Source organism: Anguilla anguilla, chromosome 2, assembly GCF_013347855.1.
Source record: "Anguilla anguilla isolate fAngAng1 chromosome 2, fAngAng1.pri, whole genome shotgun sequence".
Lineage (NCBI taxonomy): Eukaryota > Metazoa > Chordata > Actinopteri > Anguilliformes > Anguillidae > Anguilla > Anguilla anguilla.
In genome coordinates this window covers 19,980,455-20,007,482 of record NC_049202.1, presented here as the reverse complement: position 1 = coordinate 20,007,482, position 27,028 = coordinate 19,980,455, and the positions used below count along the sequence as shown (strand labels likewise).

The 27,028-nt window shown below is 45.1% G+C and overlaps 1 protein-coding gene across 2 annotated transcripts; it reads left to right on the top strand.

Annotated features, from left to right (window-relative positions):
• Positions 1-27,028, top strand: LOC118220603 (protein phosphatase 1B-like). 2 transcript variants are annotated; one of them, XM_035404560.1, is made up of 6 exons: positions 1-383; positions 17,364-18,209; positions 19,066-19,183; positions 20,618-20,729; positions 21,202-21,259; positions 25,568-27,028. In XM_035404560.1, exons 2-6 carry the CDS (start codon positions 17,379-17,381, stop codon positions 25,595-25,597), a joined length of 1,149 nt encoding a protein of 382 aa, XP_035260451.1. In that variant the 5' UTR covers positions 1-383; positions 17,364-17,378; the 3' UTR covers positions 25,598-27,028. The 2 variants fall into 2 exon arrangements, with proteins under 2 accessions (XP_035260451.1, XP_035260450.1); XM_035404559.1 differs by lacking the exon at positions 25,568-27,028 and adding an exon at positions 22,776-25,009.

Genomic DNA, 27,028 nt, shown 5'->3' with positions numbered 1-27,028 from the left:
CCCCTTAAGTAGGACATTGAGCTGAGGAAGAGCCGTGGTCCTGCAATGGAGGCTAGAGCGTCATTAGCTAGCTACTAACATTTAATTTAACTTCATTTCAGTGTCTCGTTTTGTTTCGCGCCCCAACCTGTTGAACATCTTTATTGCTTTTCTGTAGTGGACTGATTGATAGGTGTCAAACATGTGTTCGATTGCACATAAGCAGTGCAGAGAACCGTTGGATAACAAATTGGGTGCTTATGTGAATTAAATCTTGATTTAGTTTGCTAGCTAGGTTGGAAAAATTGAAATACGGTTGCAATAAAATTAGGCGGCTAGCTACAGGTACACTCGCCAAAAAATAATTCGGAGGCCCGGAGCTGCATTAATTCATTTTTGACAACGTAAGTACAATATTTTGGAAGGTAACGTCAACAGCTAGCTAGTAGCTTGGTGGACAGTGTACTGTGTTTATGGTGATCAGTGACCGTTTTGGTTCCATTAACGGGTGAACTTGTTAGCTAGTTGGTTTGCCATGTTGTTTGCTAATAGTATGAAGCTAACGTTAGCTCTGTCAACAGCTGTGACGGAATCCAGCTACTTTAGCTCGCTAACGACCTAGCTAATTAAACGGCAGTTGTCGGGAGGTAACTAAGCGAACCTGGTTACCATAGCTAACGTTGGCCCATGTTAAGTTAACTAGCTAACGTTAGCTTTGCTATTGTTAGCCAGTTGGCAAGCTTGCCAACGTTACGGTGTTCGCTTTGGATGTAAATAATTTGGATAACACTTATCTAAATTGTTAGCTAACTTGCCAATGAGATATCAGTTAGGTAATGCTAACTGGCTAAAGTACATTATTTACTGATACAGTCTAGTCTGTATGTTTAGCTATCGCTTTCAATGCGATCAACAAACGCTGGCGCGCGTCAGAAATAATCCAATCGGATCAGGCGTAATATTAGCCAGCTAGCAAGGTTTGTTATGTAATTCAGTAGGTAGCTGGCAAGCTATCTTGCTGTCCAGATAATGTTACTGTTTTGTGTGACTAGCCAGCTAGCTAGCTATTGACAGTGAATGTATATATCATCATTCAAAAGCATGCATTTTTTCCGCAATTTGTCCCTCAGAGTTATGTAGCCTAGTTAACGCAGCTAGCGAAATACTGTTTCACTTGAAATTAGTAATATTGACAATATGGCCTTCTAATCAAACAATAATGTTCTTGAATTTGCCCCTTGTCGATGTTGGAGCAAGCTATTTGTTCACAGTGCGCTATATTTGGGTCCCGATTTAAGGGATGGTGTGAGTTAGGGGTCGGCTTGTTGGAAACGTCATCCACAGTAATAATAGGACGCATTGGCCGAGTCCAAGCCTGTCTCTCCCTAGCCCTGATCGCTATATTTAAACACCTATGGTTTAAGCTTGTTCGGTGAGCAGGGTAGAATGCCATAGCTTATTTTTTGCTTGTTTGTATTCTAGAACAGCATGCAATTGGGCACTGGAGGTAAAAATCACTTCTCTTATAGAATGAGATCTACACAAAATAGCTAAGTTAGATGTGTTTCCACAGCACAGAGAATATAAAGCAAGCTTTCTGTCTGAAACTACCTATATGGTTTAATTAATGTAGTAACAATGCATTGGGGGTATTTTCCCAATTGCGTTGTTAACTTTACCTCTACAGAAAAATAAAAATAAAATGGTGGACTGATTTGTTAGCCACATGTGCCAGAGCGTTTCTTGGTGATACCGGCTTCTTCAGAAGATCTGCATGTAGTTCTGAGCTCTGTCAAACTACAGCTGCCTTTTGTGATTCTAGTTTATCTACCATCCAGGACCTGCACTCTGTATCACTTGAGTTAATGAGGGTCATGCTGGCTCTTACTGTATGCGTTTTAATGATTTGGAGAGGAGACGCTTACCCCCTTGCTTTCATTTCCTCCAGGCTGAAATTTGGGGTCTTGGGGCTATTTTCCCTATCCATCTGTAAAAGAGGTACTATTATTGGGCAATTATTCCATCATTGGAATCAAGAAAAGAAACCACAGGGCTCTAGTTTTAGGTTTTTGTTTTGCTCCAGGTGGTTTGTGAGCCCACGGTCTTCCTGTTCGGGGGTGGGGTGTCCTATCACATGGCTGCCTGGCCGTGCTCACAAACCAAAATGCCGTGGTTCTTCAGATTGGATCCGCAAAGCATTTTTTCAGGATTTATTGCTAAGCTGCAGTGTTTCATAAATGCTGTCTGCAAACCTTGTCCATGTATTGTTTTGTTGTGTATTGTCATTCATGCCCGCCCATTTACTGATTGGCTTATATTCTGGCCAGGCAGGCCTGTGCACTTAGGAATGTGATTTTTTATTTTTGAGAAGTTACTCATAAAAGTGTACTGTGTCTTTAAGAATGCCGTGTGATTAAAAAAAAAAAGAAAGTATGTGATGATGCAATGTTTTTAGAAATAGGTTATGTCTGACCTAGAGAGAAAGAAAAGAGCCCCCATCTGGCCTTTTTAGGAAAAAATAGGGGACATACAAGTTCAGTACAAACTTTAATATACAGAACTACTACTACTGTTATCATATGACTGCACTGGAGTTATGTTCAGTCACGTCAAAAATAAACGGCCAGATGAAGTGGCAAATCAACACATTTGCTGGAGCCCCAGGAAAAATGTGCAGATCTCTTTGAAATCCAAAATTGTCACCACAAGAACGGATAAATTGTTATCATGTTTTTGTGTTTAAGAATTTTTGTTTTAACATTTTGAGTGGTTATTTTTATATGTACTGTATTTCTTGTAGCAAGGCCTAGCTGTCCGTTAACGTACTTAAAAATGGATCGTATGTCTTCTGTGACGTGCTGTTAGGTTGTATTAAGGGGCACTTCGCCCAAAAATGAAATTGATATCCTGAAAACTCATCACATTTCAGTGAAACTGTCTGGATGTACAGATTATACTCCAGGTAAGAGGAAACATACCTTAATTTCATTTAGGGTGAACTGCCCCTTTAAAGTGCTATTAATTGACATTGAATGTGGATGCAATTTGTGCATAACAATTACATGGCAAAACTGTAATGGTAAAGCAGTAAGGTAAGAATTTGCTCTACTAACTGATAATCAAATTGCATATTTATAAATACACATTTTCTTTCTATGCACTGATTTGGGTATAGCCAGGTATACACTGATTTTAGTTCAACCTATTATGTACTGGTTTTATTGGTCTTGGTTTAACCATATGTATCAGCAGTCTGTTCTATCAGTGATTTGGCATGGAAAATGGGAAAACATGAAATGTCCATAGTCTCAGACAGGTACTGCGCAATGTAGTAGACTGAATAAGGATGAGTTCTCATAGATCTGCAAGCCTATTCGTCAAAACATATGGCATTATAATAACTGATGTAGGCCTGGTTGTAGTCTTTGATAATTTTATGTGTATATATTGGCATGGTAGTACAGCATGAATGATTTTCTTCTATTTGCGACTATAATATTCTGTGCAAGCGTACATGTGATTTTGCTTACACTCGTGCAATAGTGATGAAATTACTGCTGCTATCCTGGAAAATTTGCCCTGAACGTTGCTTACTGTTCATATTTTGCTATTAAGATGTACATTAATTGGACTCTTATCAGAGCAATTCATCAAGGGAGTTCCATTTCCATTCAGAGTTCCATGTGCCTGCATAAAAAACCTGCGCAATGAAGGTGCCGATGTTGCCATGATCACGGGAGACAAATGGCTCACGTCGAAAGGGTTATTTTCTTTCACACCACTCTTTAGCCACAGCAACAACGAAGACAGGGCCCACTACTGTTGAGCATTATTTGTCATTTCGAAACTGGAAAAAAAAGGCAGGACCAACATAGTTTAATTGGAACAAAAAGAAACTTAAGAGTCCTGTCCCCAATAAAAGTATAGCCTATAGCTAGTTATTCTTGTAATTTTTTATAATCTTTAAGCCGACAACTTTCAATAACCTTGAAACAAAGCGAATGTGAGCTAGCTAATGCTAATGCTCATTTACTGTATTGGGAGGACCAGAGGGCTACTCCCCTCTGGACACGTTTGCTGATTTACTGTTGAAGTGGGAACGGATCATGCGAGGGCTGGCCCAAATACCGTATTTCACACTTCAAAGCTTCGGTGGCGATTTTCCATGAAGCTCCGAAGCTTTGTTTTCATCATAATCCATAAAAAACTTTTTCAAGGTCTGTTAAAACATAGATACATCCAGTAGAGGGCACGCCCACATCTATTTAGCAATGTGCCCATGAAGCATGAAATGATGTGGTTAGGCTTTTAAAATTTTTTTTATTGAAATAACAAAAAAGTATTGGAATGGAATGGAAGTGCAGTTGTATAAACTCAGAGCATGAAACATACGCCTAGATAAAATAAAAAGATGACTAAATGTAGCCGTGTCAGTTCTGGTCAGGCAAACAAATTTGACTTCATGTAATACTTTCACAGCGTATTGTATGAATTAAAAATGGCAACAACAAAAAATGTAGGTTTAAAACTGAGTGTAGACTGTTCACATAAAAGTGAGTAATATCTTTGCGCAACAGGTGAGTAAATAAACACGAGCTAGACTAGAGAGTAAAGACGGAAAAGAAAACAAAGCAATAAAATGAGCAATTTGTTTGTGAATGCATGTGCTTGTGTTACAGAATTACTCTGTGCTTCTAACAAAGCAGACTCAATAGCAGACCGAAAGTTACAGCCTGATAATATATATATATATATAAGAAAGCTGCAGTGGCTAGCAGAGGTTCCACACCAATTCAGTGAAAGCTACTCCATCATCCCTATGCTTAACTTTGCTGCAATAGAGGCGAGTAAGAAATTGCCCAGGCTAGGCAACGTGAAGATGCAAAAGAGAAGAAAGCAGTAAAATCCACACTATTTTTGTGAATGTGCATACTTGCGTTACAGATTTTTGCCGTGCTTCGAACAATGCAGACTCAATAGTAGACTGAAAGTTACGGCCTGATGTAGCCTATATATTAAGAAGGCTGCAGCCTGCTAGCAGAGGCTAGCAAAGGTTAGCACATCACCAATTAAGCGAACGCTATCCCTGCACCTAATTGCCTAACTTTGCTGTAATGACTACTGATTAGCTGCTCAGCAAGATCTCTAGCTGTTGAGTGAGATGTGTTTTGTTAGGGTTGGAATGAAAACCTGCAGGATGGTAGATCTTCAGGGACAGGGTTGGTTACCCCTGCTTTAAGTTGTGAAGCAGCAGGTGTTGGCTGTGCAGCATGCTGGTTGGCAGGTTGGCTTCAGAGCCAGGGGGTTGCCTGTTGTTGGCATTGGGAGTGTTGGTATTAGCAATTGTTGGTTCTGGAGCAATGGGATTGGCTGATGTTGATATTAGAGCATATGGTTTGGCTGGTGTTGGCTCTGGGGCATATAGATACAATGGGGTTTAAAAATTTGGGCACCCCTGGTCAAAATGCCATTTAAAATTAATATTTAAATGAAGAGAAGCTAGCCTGATCTCTAAATGGTACAAAGTTAAACATGGACACATTTCTTATTTCTTTTAAAGCAAGATTACTTTTTATTAAAAAAATTTTACAGTTTCAAAATAATAAAAAAAGGATAAGGCCCTGTGCAAAAGCTTGGGAACCCTGTTAGTTAGTACTTTGAAAATCCTCTTCGGGCAGCTATAACAAGTTGCGAACGCTTCCTGTAGCCAGCTAAGAGTCCTTCAATTCTTGCTTTTAGAATATTTATCCATTCCTCCTAGCAGAACACTTCTAGCTCAGAATTATTCTTCGGCCTCCTTGCATGCACAGCATGTTTTAGATCTCTCCACAGATTTTCAATATATTTAAGTCTGGGGACTGGGGTGGCCATTCCAGAACCTTCATCCGTCTTTCCTGGAGGTACTTCATTATTGATTTTGAGGTATGCTTTGGATCATTGTCTTGCTTGAATACCCAACCTCTCTTCAACTTTAATGTCTGGACTGACTTTTGAACATTAGAATTTCTTGATCTTTGGTGGAATCCATTCTTCCTTCCACCCACACAATATTTCCTGTGCTCCCAGCTGCCACACAACCCCAATGCATAATGGATCCACCTCCATGCTTAACAGTTGGCAAAGTGTTCTTCTCTACAAATGCTTCACCTTTTTTTCTCCAAACTTACCTTCTTTGGTTGTGGCCAAAAAGATCCATTTTAGTTTTGACAGTCCAAACCACATTTTTCCAAAAGGCTTTAGGCTTCTCAAGGTTTTCTTTTGCATACTTCAGACGCTTAATTTTGTGTTGAGGTCATAGGAAAGGCTTCTTTCTGGCAACTCTGCCATGTAGGTCTTTGTTGTTTAAAGTACGTTGTATTGTTGTCCTGTGAACAACTAGACCTGTGTGTGCTACTTTTTTTGCAACTCTTTTGCAGTGATGTGTGGGTTGCGCTGAGCATTTCTCACCAGGTTTCAGGCCATTCTATCTGAAATTTTTCTTGGTCTTCCAGACTTTGCCTTGACTTTAACTGTTCCATTTATCTTACATTTTCTGATAATGTTTCAGGAGAAATAGGTGGTTTGAAACGTTGTGAGTTTTTTTATAGCCTTCTCCTTGTTGGTGGAAATGAACTATCTTGATTCTGACATCCTTGGACAACTGTTTAGAGGAACCCATGGTTGTTAACATCAGACAGAACAGCCATCGCAGTCGGATACTATAGAAGGCATGGAGTTACTTCAGAATAAATAGTTCAGCCCTGGAATTATATTCACCTGACTCATTGAAGCCCTTACAAGTAGCCTAAATCACCTAGGTCTGGGCCTTTGTAATAGGCTATATATATTTTTTTAAGTAACAAAAAATAAAGGGTTTCCAAACTTTTGCACAAGGTCCTTTACCTTTTTTTAATAATTTAAAAACAGTAAAAAATGAAAATAAAAATCTATTTTGCTTTAAAATTTGCATAAAGGTCTCATGTTTAATGTTGTATAGAGTTCAGGTTTGCTTTCGATCACTTAGAGATTAATTGTAGCAGACCTTTAAACCAGGGGTGCCCAAAGTTTTGCACCCCACTGTAAGTGTTGGCTGTTAAGTGTGTGGATTGGCTCGTATTGGGTGTGATGCGATGGGAATTGGCTGATGTTGGCTTTGGAGCACATGGATTGGCCGGTGTTGGCTTTTGAGCATATGTATTAGCTTGTCTAAGTTCGGGAGCATGTGGTTTGGCAAGCTTTGGTTCTGGAGCCACATGGTGTGGTTCATTAAGAACAGTGTTGTCAGGCAGAAGTGAGCAAGTGAATCAGTATAAATGTTTCCACTTCTGCTCGGGTGTATAACAGAATTGTATTGAACTGAACTATGTATGGTAATGGGCAGGCTAATTTCTCTACGTCCATTGGAAAGAAACAGCAAAGCACCGGTAAATCGATTTTAGAGGGATTGTAACAGGAGTGTTCTGAAAAACACATTTTGAGGTATCTCTTTTGCTTCATTTCTTCCTTACCCCCCTATGCAATTACCGTTGCAAAACCGTTAATCGAGTCCCATTGCTACTGGGTAGGCTATTCCTTCTTCGCTCACTGTTGCTGGAACCACCAAAAGGGTAGAGTTAGGCAATGGAAGGATGTATTGTTAAAGGAGGTCTACTTCGGCTCTTCGAGACTTAGACTCTCATTGCAGTGCTGGCTTTATTAGAGGGAGCACGAGGTGGGATTTGGAAAGAGTGTTTTTTAAATACTTATACGTTTTAACCATATTTAGAATTTCTAGCAACGGTGACAATTTTGTGATAATGAGATAACTATAATGATTACGTAGCAAAATGCATAACTAATTATGAAAAAGTTAATGATAACAACTCCTGCCAGCATTTCGAAGATGCATTTAGGTTATATTTAGCTTGTTGAATTGTTGTTACGAAGTAAAGCATCTGTGTCTTCCATGTACATCCTCTCCAAATATGAGACCTCATGATTTTTGTACTCTACACTCATTCCTTCCCAGTCCACATCTCACCCTCTTTATCTTAGCTCTTACCTGTTCTTGTTCGCAACTATTTTCTAAAAAATTATACAGTGTAGCAATTTGATTTTTCACATGTACACAATCATAATTTCTCAACAGGAACTTTACAAGAGGGTGAAGATTTTTTTGTTGTTTTTATTTGTATATCCCTGTTATAAATAGAACTTCTGATTATAGAAATGACGTAATGCCTCATTACTGAAGTTTACCAACTGTATTCAACCCTTTCTCAGCCCACATGTGAAAGGTATAGTCATTCTTGTTTGGCGTAAAATCGGAGTTACCATGTATTTCTCTTAATATCACTAACTCTTTTTTTCGTTTTAGGGTATGCCTGATTTTATCCCAGGCTTTCCTTGTATTTTTAACCCAGGTGTTATCAAATTTACCTACAAATAAGACTTTGAACAAACAGGAAGTGTTTTTAAAGCCTTTGTCTGCCCATGCCTCGGCTGAGCTCCACTTAGCTTGAGAGCCTTCACTCAACCAGGTTCTTATGCTTTGCATTTTGACTGAAAAATAATAATTCTGAAGATTAGGGAGAGCAAGCCCCCCCCCCCCCCCCACTTCTTTTTACTCAACTCAATTTAAGCACCTTCATTTTCACCCTTGGCTTTTATCATCCCATATTAATTGACTTAACATTCTCTCCCATTTTTTAAACTCAGTAATACCAATATATAAGGGTAATGTTTGAAACAAAAATGATAAGTGAGGTAATACATGCATGCAAATAGTATTTATATGTTAAAATTATTACATAGGAACGATTATCCATCTATTTATGTCCTGCTATAGCTGAGCGTCCAAGCACTCATGATTCTGGATATACATTAGGTCCAACTCTTTGGGTATCATACTCCCTGGGTACCTAATTCTGTCATGATCCCATTTCCATTCATATTTGTCCCATTTTTTTTTTTTTGGTACTTGGTCTCCTAAAGTCAGTATTTAGCGTTTTTGCATGTTTAATTTGTATGGAGAGACATCCAGAGACTGTATTCCTTTATTGCATTCATAAATGCTGATAGCGACCTCTTAAGATTTGGAATATACTGCACCACATAATCCGCAGAGAGAGCTAATTTGTGGCATTCTGCCTCTATGTCCACCCCATCAGTCTGTTGTTGCTTCGTAGTACTTACTGCTGATGGTTCAATGCAGAGTGCAAATATAAGAGAAGATAGGGGATCCCCTTGTCTAGTTCCCCTTTGCACCTCAAAACGGTCTGATATGGTTCCATTCTCTCCCTTACCTGTGTTTTTGAGATCCTCTGCATTGCTCAAATCCATTTAATGAATGCGGTGTGGAAGCCGAAGCTTTATTTTTCAGAAATACATGACCCAGACACCCTATCAAATGCTTTCTCAGTGTCTAAAGTGAGAATCAGTGTGTGAATATTAGCTTTATGCCAGTAGGCAGTTATATATAATATATGTCTGACTTTGTCCGCCAGCTGTCTTTCCATTATAAAACCTGTCTGTTCTGGGTCTATGATATCAGGAATAATCTTTTTTTTAGTCGATCAGTGGGGATTCCACTAAATAGTCGTTGGTCAACATGTAATAATGCCTATAGGCCTATATCAGCTGCAGTCTGTTGAGTCCTTACCCTCTTTATAAATTACAGGAATAATTGAAATGCTACATCTGCCCACAATCCAAAGCCCTGTTAAAAGCTCTTGCCCATTTGGTAATAATTCCTCCTGGAATTGCTTGTAAAATTCCCCTGTAAAATAATCAATTCCAGGTCATTCGCCAGTTTTTAACCTTTGTATTGTTAACCTTACCTCATTTATGATAACAGGGGAAATAAAATCATTATTTTGCTTATCTGTCGCTGAGGGCAGATTCCGTGTTTTCACATGTCCTTTGATTTTGTCCTCGGGCCAGGTCATCATCCTCATTGTATAGCTGTCTATAATATTCTGCAAATTCCTGTTCAATTTTTTGTTTACCACTAACAGCTTTATTCTTGATGGTACACCTGATAGTGGTAATATAGGTTGGTAGCTTCTTCAACTTAGGCTATATGGTAAGATTTTTAAAGCTTTTGCCCTGCTACTGTATCATAGTATTTCTGTCTGGTAAACAGCAATGATTTCTCCACTCTTTTGGTTAGTAAAATGTCCAATTCTTTCTTTGCCTCAGACAACAGAGCCAGAGTTAAGTCCTCACCTTTTGCTTTCTGGAGTATTTCCAAGTTCTTAACTTTGTGCTGTAGGTCTTTCACTTGGAAGGAGTGTTGTATGTCACATACTGCCAGTGTGGCAGAACAGACTGTTTAATACATTTTGGCTGGGTGGCAATCCTCTGTGCTCTCTGCTTGATGGGTCTGTGGGAGGTACTGACTGCATGTAGGATCAAAGTTTGCTTCGTAGCTCTGTGATCAGTGAAACGGAAGAAGTCGGAAAGGCACCCTGCTATATGTGTGAGTGTTTGTGTGTCTGTGTGTGTGTGTACGTGCACATGTGTGCGTGCGAGTGTGAGTGTTTGTCTGTGTTCGCTTGTGTTTGAGTACACGCAGTTAAAAAAAATGTTATACAGCTGGCCTACCCCCCCCCTCCACCTCACCCAAAAAAAAGGGAAAGTTTCTGTTGTGGCCTTGTGTGGCTCGATGAATGCCTAACAAAAATGTGTTTTTGATTCAGAAGATTTTGCTGTATGATCTAATGTAGATTTCTAATGTACAGTCCTAAACAGAAGACTTGTATGTTCCCATCTTAAAAGTGCTAAATCAGTTAAAATTGAATATTCTGGTTTGTTCACCAGTTATGTTCATTTTGTTGAGATTTATGTGACAATGATGAGTGGCTATTTTTACCCCTGGAAATCTGCGGAGTGTGTTAAAAAATTTGGCATGTATATTACATTTCATTAGATAACATATAACAGCAAAACGATTGTCGACTTACTTTTTCACCTGTTGTCTTTTTTCGCTGCACACTACCTTGTCAGATGGTTGGCTAAAACTAAGGAACTCTTACGGCCAATAGAAAATCAGAATATGTTGGCGAACATTAGCTGAAGTTCACCTTGTACGAATGTCCGTTTCGCATGCTCGGCACTGGGAACTCGTGGCCCCGGGACACGTCTCCTTGACAGCGATCGCGCCGTCGCCGTCCGTGCGTGGCATCCGTGGCGATGAGGTCGGAAACGGCGTCAGACTGCCAGCGGCCTCCGTGGTGGGCCCCGGCCCCACCGTGTTCCTGCTTCGCTGCGTCTGGTGTGCACGAGCGTGTGGCCAGTGCACGGTTGTGCTGCCCTTCCTGTGGGCAGGCAACCTTTGAACCGTTCAGTTCAACTGCCCTCAGGACACATTGGTGCTGTCGTAATCCGTGTCGTTCAGGAATTGTGAATTACAATTTTTTAAATCGAGAGGCAGCAATTAGGCTAGTCCTCAAAGGCTAATACATTTCCTTTGCTATAAATACAATATGAGGAGTTTTTTATACTTCATATTTTTGAATTATTGTTTGCATTATAATTAAGTAATGGCAATTATATTAGTAGTCTGTGTGTTTGTGAGAAAGAGAGAGAGGATTCATGTTTGCTTGTGTGATCTCTGCCAGAAGCATGTCTTTGGCATGGCAGGTTTACTCTCAAAGCTTGTCAAAGTTTTTCTGTCGGGTCATTAACCCTTTTCTGTTTGCCTCTGTCTTCAATGTTATTGTGATTGTGTTTTATAGTGTTTGGATCAAACAGACAGAAAGTTCTTAAAATACCTGAACATGAAGCCTGCACCATAATCTTAGGCCTACCCTTCTTCAGTGTGGTGACAAAGCTAAAGATCACCCCTCTGCAGAGCACTGCTTCTAAAAGTGTCTGAGCGATAATGAAAGTGAGCAGTAATCTACAGGCATAATGAAAGAGGTAGATGAGCAGTTTGCAGTGAAATAGTGGTGGGGTTATGGCTGGAGATATGGCATAAAATCGTTAACATTGAAAGTAAATTAACAATTAATTTACCCAAAATTTGTTAGCCCATGTCTCCCTTAATAAAAGGATAAATGTAATTTCCGTTCCTGGGGTTTCTTATAAGACCAAATAAGCGTGCCAAATCTCATTTGAATCTGTGACGATGCGGTCCGAAAGTGTGTTGTATTGACCTGGACTTACCCTGTCCATGGACGCCCAGGCAGCCCCCGACTGCTTCTAACTGCTTCTAGCTATGTTGATATGCAGTTCTCATTGTGTTGAGAAATGCATTGAATCCTATTTTATTGTACTCAATGTGGCATTGTTATCTTCATTAATTGTGCCCCTCCCTCAGAAACTTGTTCCAGCTACTTTACGTTACTTCAGCTACTTTATATCCATGTTTTAATTTGGTCCTGATACCTTTCTGGGCAAAAATGTACATGTCCCTCTAGGCTACACCCCTCACAGTCACTGCTGCTCTCAGACAGCCCTTCTTGGGGTCATTCTGGCTCAGCAAATGTGGTCAGGTACAAGTAAAACTAAATAAATCTCAGTAGGTTATTGTTATGGAGAATATGATCTAGATAGCTGAGCAATAAGTTATAGTCAAAGACAGATGGGCTGTAAGCTATAGTGAAATGGGGAGCTGTTGGTGAGCAGTCAGGAACATAGAATGAAGAGGTAGAGGTGAGCAGCCAGCTACAGTGCAGTGAAGGAGGGGAGCAGTAGGCAACAGAGCTCTATTCTCTGATTAGTTCAAAGTGCTTTGTTGGTTAACTGCTGATGAAAGCCACAGTTTTTACAGGAAGAGAGAACTTGCAGGCTAACAGCAGCTGTCTTGCCCAACGAACACGCAGGTTTGGCTTGTACTCAAAACGCAAGTGCAGCTTGAGTTCTTCCCATCTGTACATCACTGCAGATTTTTCTTCACATGGTAACGTTTGCTGTCAGGTGTATCCTGTCTTTTCCAAGTCTTCTGTTGCACAAAAGGATTGTTAGGGCCCAGAGCACTACTTATTGTTCGAAGGGATACACCAATAGAAAAGTTCACTGTTGATTTGAAAGGACAACATCTTTATCCAACATCATTTTGGTGTCAGTGTGTTCTCTGTACTGTGTATTGGGTAGTAATTGTATATATCTTCATTAATACCTCATACATTAGGGTTGGTAATCAACAGGGACCTCACAATATGAATTTTTCCCGATGCTTGGGTTACAATGCAGTATTTTTTTGTATGTGTATTTTTGTGATACCTTTTTGTGATCACGTATTTTGATTTGATCCTGCGATATATTGCTATTTTACACCCCATAATAAAAAGCCTTGCATCAATGAATTAATTTCTCTTAAAACGTCTACTCGTGCAAATGAGCACAATGAGCATCCAGGAGGAAAATAAAAAACATTCAAGAACATACGGCCCCTTCGGCTGCTTTAATTAATTTCAATAAATAAATCAGTGCAATTAAATTTATGGAAAAATGGACATGAACAGTGAGAATCATTTGCAGCACTGCAATGTCAGAAGTTTTAGTTGTCGATCATGCAGTTTCAGACGGTGCATTCTTAACATGTAGGCCTAACAGGACTTGTTTTACATTGAATATCTTTCATCAACTCTGAGCTGGCTAAGCAGTTTGGTGTAAATATCTGTTTTATTTATTCAATTTAGCAAGTATCCACGAACTATGTCATACTGTGTTGGGCTATGAGAGCTCCCATCTCATCACATAGCTGCTCAGTTTAATTTTGCTATGGTTTTGCTACAACAGTAGCTGCAGTTTTGAAGCAAATGGAGTAGATGGCTAGTTAGCTATCCATGATAGGCCTTAATAAACCTTCTGTGAGGCCATTTTAATCAAAGATCTATTTTTATTTTAATACAAAGTTAAACAAGTGACAGCAAACCTAGCGCAACATTGGCTGGGTAATTGACAAGAGCGGGTGGGACTAGAATGAATGTTTGGTTGCTAGGTAGTATCTATAGTTAAACTAATCTTTATTATGGGATGACAGTGGTTGTTTTCAAGATATTAGTCTGTCCGTCATGTATTGCCAAGGAAACGGCGCCTCTCTTCCTAATAACCTTTAATTTTTTTAATGCGAAATGTGTGCCGAAAATAAGTGAGTGTTCTTTTAAAAAGAAGTGGCCATGGTATTAATTGGGTAATACGTATATGTTGTCTTTCTTCCCCTCTGTTAGTTAAAACTAACATGTATTATTAAATACGTATATACTATCTTCAGATAAAAATATTGATACTTGGTACCACTGTATCACGGAAAAGAGCGTCGCTATATTATGCTGTATAGATTTCTTTCATATCATATATATGTTAGAAGTGAGAACACAACGACACTTCTGATGAATGCAAATACTTCTAATTTAATGATTTACCAAAAAGAAACATGTAAGATGGGGAAACAATGAAATACTCATCGGTATTCTCTGAAACGAATGGCCCCATGCCCTTCGTTGTGGGTTCTTCGCCAGTGTCTTGTTGAAACGTGGGAAACCAAGAATCAATAAGAAAAACCTAGAACCAGAACCAAACACTCGGAGGAACTTGAACCAAGTGCTGGAGAAACCTGGAACCAGAACTAAACATTCTGTCCGGTTTTGATACGTTTCAGAACTCAAGCATGCAATAACAGCATGTGACCTCCTCACACTGATGCGTTTTACTTCCTCCATTCTTTAATATCATGGTTCTGGGTGACGTCAGCTTACCGCTGCATATTAACTGTTATAGTTGAATAATGATTGGCTACTTTTTGTGGCTTTGACCCCATCCTTACAGAATAGCTGCGAGACACGGGCCGAGCCTGTGGCTCTCATTGGTCTGCTGCCAGCTCAGTCGCTACGACAACAAACGCGAAGGCGTGCGCCGGGCCGTGTCGCCCAGGTGCAGCGGAGCGGCGTTGGGCCCGTGCGGGATCGAGCCGGGCGAGCCTCAGCCCCTCGTACTGATTTGCCGCTTCGCCCGAGCGTTCGAGTTTCGGGTTTCCATCGGCGCTTTTGGAGCGGTAGGTTTCTGGCTGCAGCAGTTTCGGGTGAGAAAGGTCGAGAGTGTGTGGTTTCGAGACCGAGGGGATGTGGTGTGTGGGCGTCTGCTGAGTTTCTGTGAAAGTGCGCATGCCCGTCTGTTCAAGTGCGTTTGATATTCCTTGTGTCTACTCAGCAAAAGTGCTGTGTACTGTAGAGGTGTAGAAGAGATGGGCATCTGTTAGAATTCAGTCCTGGTCTTCAGCACTTACCAAGTGTCTTCCTCTTGATTTTTCAGGCAAATGGAAGAACATGCATGTGATTTTGGGGGTGCACTCCACCAATGGAGTCTTGATGGATGACTGATATGGAGTAATACTTATTGGAAGGGGGTAGGGGATAATAAGGGTGGTTTGCAGGTTAGGGGGTATTAATTGTGAGACTGCATGACTGAGTTTGGCAGGGTTTATAAGTAGTGTGACTTGTTCGAGCTGCAGGCATGTTGGCGGACAGTGTCGTGACTCTTCACAACGCCGAGGGCTGTGGTCTGGGTCAGAGTTCCTTTTTTGGGAACGTGCCCAGTGTGCCTCCCACGCGCCCAGGGCCACGAGGTGCTTAATTATAGCCCCAGACCGTCCCGTTGCCGGTTCTGACCCAAGGCCCGGGACAGCCTGTGATGAGGGTTCAAGCCGTCATCCTGAATTCAGCTCCTTCAAGCTCTGGCTTTGGATTTCAAGCGGTGAACAGGACCATGACCTGGATTTCAGTCAGGCCATGGTCCTGTTCACCACCATTCTACTCTGGACGCTAGCTGTTCAGCATGGCACTATGCTATGGGGAATAACTTTGGACATTCACAGTTTGCAAAGCAAGTCACTGGCTAGAAGAGCTAACATTGCTGATGTCCTACAGGTGGGGTGTGGTCCTGTTGCCTAGTTCACGGTTCACTGTGGCCCGGTACAGAGTTCAGCCCAGCCCACTCCACGGTCCTCGGTTTATTTCTGAACGTAAGAAAGCCTCCGCGCTGATGTGGGTCACCATCAGCCTGCGGTTCCGTCTGATTTAGCCGACGCCTGATTTGAGCCAGGAACGCATGGTGTGATGCTATCTTTGGAGGTGCGTAATGTTCTTACCGGTGAGGTTTGTTTTAAGAGGCTTAAGAGCCGCACCGCTCTGTAATCCTGGTAGCAGGTTGCGGGGTGAAAGGCCATTGGACGTGTGCATTGAGGACATTTCCCTTGACGTAGCGGGAAACCATCACCGCAGTATTTTTACATTGTATCCAGTTATACAGCTGGGTATATACTGATGCAATGCAGATTGAGTACCTTGCTCAAGGGTACAACTGCAGTGTCCTACCAGGGAATCGAACCTGTGGCCTTTAGGTTACAAGACCAACTCCTTACCCATTGTTTATGCTCCTTACCCTGAAAAGAGACATGCATGTTGACATTAAGTGGCATGTTATGGGGCAGCATGGGAGCTTGTCAGCGTACAGTTTGGCCCACAGTTGGTGGGGTCTGTGGGCATTTCTCTTGTGTGTTTGTCTGTGTGCGTGCTCAGCGCGGAGTTTCGAAACTGCTTCGTTCTCAAACTGTTAGCGATCCCTTCCTCTCTCTCTCTTTCTGTTCCCACTGCTATTAGCCTGACTATCACAGAGTTACCTCTGTTTTCTCTCTCATCCCTCTTTCCCTCTCCTCCTCACTCTCTTTATCTCTTGAGCTGGCTCACGCATTTTTCCTTCTCTTTTTCTCTTCTTATCTCATCATCTGTCGCACAGCTCCCCCCCCCCCCCCCCCCCCCCCCCCCAGCCAGGCCGCTGTGCAGACGCTCCTCTGTATGTCCCCGGTGTTGAGAGAGAAATGGCGTCTTCGTGCTTTCGCAGTTTACTCCCACACCTGCAGTGATTCACAGCCGCTCCGCTTCAGCTGGAGCGGCTCTGCCGAGCCGTGCGCGCTTCACAGTCGCTCTCGTATCCGCACATACCTACGCGAACGTCACTTGCTGCCGCCATTTCAGCCGCAGTGCAACTTCGCCCGCCTTCGGAAGTTGCTCTGAAAGTGATTCGTTGATTCGTTGACCGCCGACAGTCAGTTCCCACTTGCGCATGCTCGTTTGGATTGGAACATTTGCAATCAAACCTGTATTTGCGTTCGTACAGCACAGGTATTGGGCTGACCAAATCTCTGAATCACCGGTTCACTTCTCAACCAGATCACAACATCACCTCTCTGAGATCTTTGCTTCGCCAAGTTGCTTCATTATTCGTGTTTTTCTTGGAGCTCCAAATCAGCCAAATCACATTTGTATGTAAATCGAAGCATGGCTCAGAAAAACCCCTTGTATCTGCGACAAGAGAACTTTTGTTGCCTGAACAGTACACGGGTGATGTGCAATGACAGGGCAGCCTTGTCCGTCCCCCTCTCTCTCCCCCCCTCCCCCTCCCCCTCCCCCCCCCCTCCGCAGGCGGTGCCCTGAGCGATGGGGGCCTTCCTGGACAAGCCGAAGACGGAGAAGCACACGGCCCACGGCGGGGGCAACGGCCTGCGCTTCGGGCTGAGCAGCATGCAGGGCTGGCGGGTGGAGATGGAGGACGCGCACACGGCGGCGGTGGGCCTGCCCGGCGGCCTGGACGACTGGTCCTTCTTCGCCGTGTACGACGGGCACGCCGGCTCCCGCGTGGCCAACTACTGCTCGCAGCACCTGCTGGAGCACATCACGGGCAGCGAGGGCTTCCGCGGCGACCACGGCGAGCCGGCGGTGGAGGCGGTGAAGAGCGGGATCCGGGCGGGCTTCCTGAAGATCGACGACCACATGCGCGGCTTCTCGGACCTGCGCAACGGGCTGGACCGCAGCGGCTCCACGGCGGTGGCGGCGCTGCTGTCGCCGGGCCACCTGTACTTCATCAACTGCGGCGACTCGCGCGCCGTGCTCAGCCGCCACGGCCAGGTGCGCCTGTGCACGCAGGACCACAAGCCCTGCGACCCGCGCGAGAAGGAGCGCATCCAGAACGCCGGCGGCAGCGTCATGATCCAGCGCGTCAACGGCTCGCTGGCCGTCTCCCGCGCCCTCGGCGACTACGACTACAAGTGCGTGGACGGCAAGGGCCCCACGGAGCAGCTGGTGTCCCCCGAGCCCGAGGTGTTCGAGATCGCCCGCGCCCCGGAGGACGAGTTCCTGGTGCTGGCCTGCGACGGCATCTGGGACGTCATGAGCAACGAGGAGCTCTGCGACTTCGTCCGCTCCCGCCTGGAGGTGTGCGACGACCTGGAGAGGGTCTGCAACTCTGTGGTGGACACGTGCCTGCACAAGGTGAGGCCCGCCCAGCCCCGCCCCCTGTCCCTGCTCGGCCCCGCCCAGCCCCGCCCCCTGTCCCTGCTCAGCCCCGCCCAGCCCCGCCCCCTGTCCCTGCTCGGCTCCGCCCTGCCCCGCCCCCGTCCCTGCTCGGCCCCGCCCCGCCCCCTGTCCCTGCTCCGCCCCCTATCCCTGCCCCTCCCAGCTCCGCCCCCTATCCCTTCCCCAAACTGTTGAGGAAGCACAGAATTTTTTAGAATGTGATTGTATGCTGTAGCGGTAAGATTTTCTGTCACTGGAAGTAAGGGGCCTAGACCAAACTGTGAAAAACAGCCCCAGACCAAGGGGTGTCCAGATACCTTTGGTCATATAGTGTATGGCCCAGCCCAGCAAACTGTGGAGTGAATACAGTTGTTGGCTAGCAAAAAATGCTTTAAAGGACATGTATCCTAGTCTTCACTCTTACTGAAAGATGGGCCTGCTCATATGATTGGTCTTACAAATCTTTGTTGCCTAAAAGCCTTTCCGGGCTTAACAGCATATAGCTACTGCCAGTTGTAGGTCACATGGCTAACATTTCCGTACGGTGTGTAGACTGTAGACAGGGGGGTTGTCGGGCTTCTCCACTGATATGTCCTCTGTCGCTTCTAGCGCGTTTGGCAGTGGATGTTTGTAGTCAGGCTCTGTGTTGAGTTTTCACTGGTAGGACATGATTTGGGATGAGTCATTTCCTCCCCACCACCCTCCCAAATACCACTTTCATCTGTGTGTGTGCGTGTGCGCATGTGTGTGATGGTGTGGGAGTGAGGGAATGAGTCAGTTGCCATTTAAAAACCACAGCAAAACTGTGTGTGTGTGTGTGTGTGTTTTACAGGGGAGCCGTGACAACATGAGTGTGGTGCTAGTGTGTTTACCCAACGCCCCCAAGGTGTCTGAGGAGGCGAAGAAGAAGGAAGCTGAGCTAGACAAGTACCTGGAGTCTCGCGTGGAAGGTAAGCACGCTCACCCGCTCACGTGTGTGTGTTCACATCCATGCGTGTGTACGTGCCTGCGCGCGCGTGTGTGTGTGTGTGTGTGGGGGGGTGTGCGGGCGGGCGGGGTTTGTTGTGTTCTCCCTTCTCTCCCTTGGCTGTGTGGGTTGCATTCTTCCCCCTGACCTTTCTGAAACGTTCTGGCTGTGGAAGCTCCTCGCTCTCCCGCGGAGGGAATTGTTTCGGCGGCGTTGGAAAGCCACTGGAATGCAGCCTTGGCTGGATTTTGGGAGTCACGGGCGCTGAAAGATGGTGATGACTTGCTTGGCACCCAAATTATTCACGTGCCTGATTCCCCAAGGAACCTCCTCTCCCCTCCTCATTGCCTGTCTGGTTCCGGCTCTATAATGCGCCAGAATGGTTCTAGCTCTGCAGTGGGAAAATGAGCCAAAATGGTTCTAGCTCTGCAGTGGGAAAGGGGTATAATGAGCCAAAATGGTTCTAGCTCTGCAGTGGGAAAATGAGCCAAAATGGTTCTAGCTCTGCAGTGGGAAAATGAGCCAAAATGGTTCTAGCTCTGCAGTGGGAAACGGGTATAATGAGCCAAAATGGTTCTAGCTCTGCAGTGGGAAAATGAGCCAAAATGGTTCTAGCTCTGCAGTGGGAAAATGAGCCAAAATGGTTCTAGCTCTGCAGTGGGAAAGGGGTATAATGAGCCAAAATGGTTCTAGCTCTGCAGTGGGAAAATGAGCCAAAATGGTTCTAGCTCTGCAGTGGGAAAATGAGCCAAAATGGTTCTAGCTCTGCAGTGGAAAAGGGGTATCATGAGCCAAAATGGTTCTAGCTCTATGCTCAACTTTACCTCAGTTACCCTATAAACGGCCAGCTGTGCATCCATTACCTCAAATAACCCAACCGTGTGCAACTTTCGTTCGGTTCTTCCCCAAACGCTCAGCTTGTGGAAATTACTTCAGCTCAGTTACTCCATGAGCACCAAGCTGTGTGAAGGGAGTTTCTGCCTGCGTCTTGCTTGCGTGAAATGGTGATTCATCCTGAGCAGCGGGTTGTGATGCAGGTACCGCGTTACCTTAATAATCACTTCCTTTCTGCACCGCAGTCGCTTCTCTCACCGCGGACCAAAGCCGTTAATTTGATGGTCTCGTGTTGAGGTCTTAACGTGCGATAGTAACCGTTTTCATCTGTGGAACTACGTCCCGTGTGCTCGCGTAGAAACGTTTCTTGTGAAAGAATGCAGCCAGCAGGATTGTGGCCATGTAGACGTGTCGTGGTGATGTGCTGCACCATGTGACGTGGGTGTTTCGCGAGAGTCATGGCCTCGCCCATACCGGCACAGAAAATGCTCCGCGTTTAAATTCTGTGCATGTATCTGCCTCCGGTGCGGTTTTGTTTGAGGGTGTTCCCCATCCCCTCCTCTCCCCCTGCCGTGTCTTGCAGAAATCATGGAGACGTCTGGCGAGGACGGTCTTCCTGACCTTGGACACGTCATGCGCACCCTAGCCTCAGAGACTATCCCCAACCTGCCACCAGGGGGCGGCCTTGCCAGCAAGTAAGGAAACTCCTTTACTTCGCCGAACACACGCACACACACACACACACAAAACAAACAAACATGCATGCACAGATTGCACACATAATCAAATGTACAAGCAAGCGCTCATTCTAGCATGGAAGTGCAATGCCATGCTCAGCTCCTTTCACTGTTGTGCGTGTGTGTTCACGTGTGTGCGTAGGTTCCCATTCACGTGTATTTACACAGATTCCTGTGCATTCTGTTCTCTGTAACACCGATTCATTTTCATTTTCATTTTCATTTCTCATTTGTGTTCTTTCTTATTGTGAATGCCTGAGATCTCAGGCTTGCACCTCCTGTGCGGTACACACTTTTATAATACATAACATGCTGTAATATAATATAGCTAATATAACAACGATTTATAATGAAGACCTCCATGTGATGTGCGTGCATTGGGATCTCAGCCTCTCGTTGTGTGCGTGTGTGCCTGTGTTCCGTCCCCCAGGCGCAGTGTGGTCGAGGCGGCGTACAGCAGAATCAACCCTCACAGAGAGGAGGACGGGGTGAGCCTTTCCTGATTACTCTAATCTGTCCGCATGCACACCTCGCCGCCAGGCGCGCCCTTCGGGCGAACCCGTGCCCGAAAGCCACGGGCCGAGGGTGGGGGGTCACGCGGGCGCTCCTCCTCCTCCTCCTCCGTAGCGGCCTGTGCGGCGAGAGCTGTCCGTTCCCTCTCCTATTGGTCAGAATTAATGCGCTGACAAACCTGTCGGTCGGGGTAGCAGGGTCGACCAATGAGCCCGGGTCAGCTTCAGCTGAAATTGGAGTGGAGTTCACGCTCGCCTCGTTGTAGCTCTCTAATGGCGTGTAATGGGACAGCCTTGTTCCAGCTCTACGGTGGGAAAAGCTACAATAAAGCTAGTAGTTATGATGGCCGTTCTACATTGGAGAACTGGTGTGATGAGCTAGGCTAAGGGGTTTAGTGAGTGGGTCTGGTTCCAGCTGTACAGTACAGAACTGGTGTGATGAGCTAGGCTAAGGGGTTTAATTAGTGAGCCTGGTTCCTGCTCTACAGTACAGAACTGGTCTGATGAGCTAGGCTAAGGGGTTTAGTGAGTGGGTCTGGTTCCAGCTGTACAGTACAGAACTGGTGTGATGAGCTAGGCTAAGGGGTTTAGTGAGTGGGTCTGGTTCCTGCTCTACAGTACAGAACTGGTGTGATGAGCTAGGCTAAGGGGTTTAATTAGTGAGCCTGGTTCCTGCTCTACAGTACAGAACTGGTCTGATAAGCTAGGCTAAGGGGTTTAATTAGTGAGCCTGGTTCCTGCTCTACAGTACAGAACTGGTGTGATGAGCTAGGCTAAGGGGTTTAATGAGTGGGCCTGGTTCCAGCTCTACAGTCTAAAGGGTTTAATGAGTGAGTCTGGTTCCTGCTCTACAGTCTAAGGGGTTTAATTAGTGAGCCTGGTTCCTGCTCTACAGGCTAAGGGGTTTAATGAGTGAGTCTGGTTCCTGCTCTACAGTCTAAGGGGTTTAATGAGTGGGCCTGGTTCCTGCTCTACAGTCTAAGGGGTTTAATTAGTGAGCCTGGTTCCTGCTCTACAGGCTAAGGGGTTTAATTAGTGAGCCTGGTTCCAGATCTACAGGCTAAGGGGTTTAATGAGTGGGCCTGGTTCCTGCTCTACAGTCTAAGGGGTTTAATTAGTGAGTCTGGTTCCAGCTCTACGGTCTAAGGGGTTTAATGAGTGGGCCTGGTTCCTGCTCTACAGTCTAAGGGGTTTAATGAGTGGGCCTGGTTCCTGCTCTACAGTCTAAGGGGTTTAATGAGTGGGCCTGGTTCCAGCTCTACAGTCTAAGGGGTTTAATGAGTGGGTCTGGTTCCTGCTCTACAGTCTAAGGGGTTTAATGAGTGGGCCTGGTTCCTGCTCTACAGTCTAAGGGGTTTAATGAGTGGGCCTGGTTCCTGCTCTACAGTGGAAAGGGGGGAGATGTGTGAGCAGCACTCTCCCATGGTGCTGTAGCTGTGTGCGCAGTGTGTGTGTGTCGGCTGCTCTCTCTGACTCTGGGGTCTCGCGCCAGGAGTCGGAGGAAGCGGAGGAGGGCAGCAACAGCACACACCTGCGGGAGGCGCTGCGGCAGTTCCGCATTAGTCACAGGGGCCAGTACCGCCAGGTCCTGGAGGAGGCGCTGTCCACCATCTGCCTGCTCGGCGAGACGGGGGAAGAGGGCCCCGGACCCGCCCCCGGCGACGAAGCCCCGCCCTCGGAGTCGGCCACCCCGGGACCCCAGGACGAGGAGGGACGACTGGGGAGCTCGTCCCCTCCGCCTCCCGAAAGCCCTGACCCGCCCATCGTGTGACCTCTGACCTCGCGACCCCGCGTTCCCCGGCGACACCGAGCGCAAGCCCTTCCGCTGCCCTTCCCTTTGCCCCGCCCCGACCACAGCGCACAGTTCGGGTTTGACCCTCTGGCCAATCAGAATGGCGGGGCAGAGGAGAGAGGGGCGGGACAGTTCGTCACAGATAATCCACAGGGAACAAATTGCCAAGGAAACATACTTGTGACACGCCTCCCCAGGACAGAGACTCGCATCGTTAGGGTGAGGCAAAGGGGGCGGTGCTCTCCAGGCAGCAAGTGTTCTAACGTTCTGCAACGGTTAATGAGGATCAGCCAGGCCTAGTCTCCCAGCCAGCTCCCTTCCTTGTATTTGTCCTCCTGTAGACAGCTTTAGCCACGCACTTCATTGAGCTTTTATGAGGAGACCATATGAATTAACTATAACTTGTACTTGACTGAGATATTGTAGAGTGTGCATGCATTTTTGGTGAGCAGCTGTCATACTTTTCCCCTTTTGCCTGCTTGCTTATTCCTGTGTGAAAGAGCGAGAGGATATGCACTGCTTTTGTTGACTGTGTGTTGGGTCCAGAGACCCTGTCACTCTGCAGCACGGAGCCCATGATTCCCACAATACATTGCCCACATGCAATGCATTCTGTGTTCTGTAGTCTAGTCACTGGCTGGAACAATTAGGCCTGTCTCATTTTATTAGCATGCGCTATTTTTGGCCGTGCTAAGTTTATGCTGTTGTGTTTAAACAGCGTGCTTATGTGTTTTTGTTATGCCTGCGCGTCTGTGCGTATATGCTAGCATGTGTGCACGAGCGTGTATAAGTGTCAATGCGGCTGCATGTTAGAGAGGCAGTCTGGGTGTTGCGTGTTGTGTTGAAAGTGTAACAGGTGAGAGGTTTTGGAGTGTGTTGTAAGTGTCCGGTAGAGGAGCGGTGGTGATGTTGAATGCAAGGTGCAAGTGTGTGTCGGAGGATAGGTGTACTGCAGTAGATGCGTTTTAGAAAAAGAATGCGATTGTGTGCATGAGACCGTATGTGCAAAACATGCGGTGGGTGCTGCAGATGTCTTTTAAGGAGTATTCTTTCACTCTTTTCTTCCCTCTCTCCCTACACTTCTCACCTATCCCTTCTTTCTGCTCACTGCTTAGGTAACCTAACAAGCTGTCATTGGCATGCTATATTTAGCTGAATGGAAGGCTGTTAACTGCACACATTTTAGCTGTGTGAATATTTTTATTCAACAAAATAACCAAAAGGAAAGTTCACAGAATGTCTTGGCATTCTGAACCTTATGTCATGTTTTCTGCACTTGCATTTCCTAATGCCATTTTTACTTTAGACGTGAGGTAACCCTGATAGGTCAAGGCTTTTTTTGTGACATCATAATGGCAGCACCACAGAAATAACAACAGTGACATCACAGGCAACAGGATGAGACTCCACACCAACATGGATGGTCTCTGTTGGTCTCTGACATCCTCCTGGCACAGGGAGTTAACATTGCCCCTGACGGAGCCAGTGATTGGCTGGTGGGGTATCGAACCCCACTGTCATTCACAGAATGTTATTAGTTATATGTGGGTGAGGCCGGGATACCACAGTCCGGAGAGTTTTTGATGAGCTAGGGAGCAAACAAAGATTTTCCATATTAATCTCTTCAAATGATCAATCTTTGTTGTTTGTGTGTTTTAAAAGCATGTTTGTTTCTTATGTGTGTATACCCTCAGCACCAAAAACCTGTGGAGAAAATGAAATTACACAGCAGAGGTAAAGCAGGCAGAATTCTCCTGCCACAGGACAACTTTTCGAAATGAAAGAGTGGGTGTGTGATGAGAAGTTTAAATGCATTCCAGTTAATTTTCCTCCGACGCTGTTATTTTTGAGCTGAAGCGAATAAGTTTCGTTTTTTATAGGTGTTTCGTGCTGCTGTTTTTTCCTGAGCAAATAAAATTTCATTTAACAGAAAATGTCTTCTTGTCTTCCTCTCTGTGATGTGATATTAATTACTGGGGATCTTTTAGAGAGCATGTCAGCATGTAAGAGGTAATCACAGCTGCTTCCAAATGAGCCAGAGTGAAAAGGGCTTTCTCTTCACAGGGGTTTTGGACTACAATTATGGAGCCTTGGACTTCAAATTCCTTCAGCTCCATTGTCTGATTTTTGTTTAGTCAGCTAGGTTCCTATTTTCTTTTTTAAGGGTTGGGGAGAAGTTCAAAGACCGTTTGGACCTCACGTCCACTACTTGTGATTGCAAGTTTCTCCTCACTCAATCAAGTGAAATTGGCATATTCCCCTCGTGCTTAATTCCTCCTCAGGAGTTAAGCCTGTTTAAACCGGTTTGTAAATTTGTTCAGTCCTAGCACCTTCAATAGTCTCCCAGGGTTCAGTCAGCTTTCCTCCAGTCTTTCTGCCTGTGGAGACCTCAGTGTGCTTCACATGGTCTGTTTACCTTCTGTCATCTTTTTTCAGTTTCACTCACTTCCCTCTTTCTCTCTGTCTCTTTTTCTCCTGTCTGTCTCCCTCAGAATGGTGGTGACCTGGATGACACCTGGTAGAGAGACTGGGCCCCCCCCACCCCAAACACAAGAATGTTCCCAAAATTCATACAGAAGCCAATGGCTATTCACCTCAGTGTTTGTGTTTTCCTCAGCACCAAGAGATCATCTGGAAACTCAAAGGTTTTTAAAAATAAATATAGGAGAAAAATACCACTCAAAAAGGATGGTAGACTTTTTTTTTAAGTCAGAAGAGGACCCTAAATTTAATATTTTGTTATTTTTAATCAAATCAACCGGAATAATCAAGAGAATTAATGCTTTTCTGGATTGTTTTTGTCATTTTTTTTCTTAAAATATTTAATACGTAGAAATGAACAGATGGCCTGATTGCAGGCAGACACGTTTTTCAGGGCTCGCTTTTGCCGGATTCGCTGCAAATTCGGGAGATGGAGGGTTGCCTCGTTCTGGGCGGAAAGGCCGAGGCGGGACGCCCGTCGCCGTGGACACCGAGAGCACGCCGTTCCCAGACCTGTGCTCTTGTCTCTTCAGGAACCTCGAGTGCAGACGAGTTTTAACGGAAACGGACGACTTGACTCGTCGCGAGCTCTCTGCCGTAGCCAGAATTGGCATCCACACACCTGCTTCCAGCTCATTTTATCACCCCTCTATCCTTGGCCCGATGTTCTTTCGTCCCGGTGTTGAAGAGGATATAAAAAAGGATTTATGTACTTCTCCTGGAATGGGATGAAATGCATATACAGTAGGAAGTGTGACAAAGGGGGAGGAGTGATGCTTGATACTTTCAGGCACGCACTCTGGACCTGTAAAAGGCACCTCTCTTTTACAACTCCTTACCTCCTCCTCCCTCCCCTCCCCCCCCTTGCTCTTTCCTAGCCTTTTGTTATCTCTTCTCCTTACCTTTTTTAACTTTGTTCTGTCTGTGGGATCCTTGCGTCGTTTTGCCTTTTTCTCCCGCAATAATCTTTAATAATGGGTTTGTTCAGAACAAATTTAGACTTTTTTTTTTTCCCCTTCAGAGAGTGTTGTGTATAGTTGGTATTGTTTAATTGCTTTTTAATTTACATTCAGCAACAAGGAATAGGTGCTGAAAATCAAATGTTAGCTGAGATTTTAACTAAGATGACTAGTGTTTAAAAATCTGTTTTTCTGTGGTTTCAATAAATGGAGGGGGGGGGGGGGGGGGGTGGAGGTGGGTGCTCAGCATTCGATTAGTCGCCTCTGGCATCATGGTACGAGATGATTGGTTCCTGAAAATGCTTTGTGTGTGACACGATTTTGCAGGTTTGGGTTTCAGGAACTGAGCCTTGGCAGTTCCTGTCGTTTGCTGGGTTGTGGAGAAAAGGAAGGCTTCACACTGCAGAACAGCAGGCTCTCGGGGTTGCATTGAATGTACTTTCACACGACTACAGATACATTAGTAATGGAGGCCTTCTTAAGACTCCACTGATGTCCCACCCCCCCCCCCCA

Coding starts and splice junctions, on each gene's coding strand:
- LOC118220603 (XM_035404559.1), top strand. CDS start 17,379: ATGGGGGCCTTCCTGGACAAGCCGAAGACGGAGAAGCACACGGCCCAC. Junction 19,184..20,617: donor CCTGGAGTCTCGCGTGGAAG/GTAAGCACGCTC, acceptor CGTGTCTTGCAG/AAATCATGGAGACGTCTGGC. Junction 20,730..21,201: donor GGGGGCGGCCTTGCCAGCAA/GTAAGGAAACTC, acceptor TCCGTCCCCCAG/GCGCAGTGTGGTCGAGGCGG.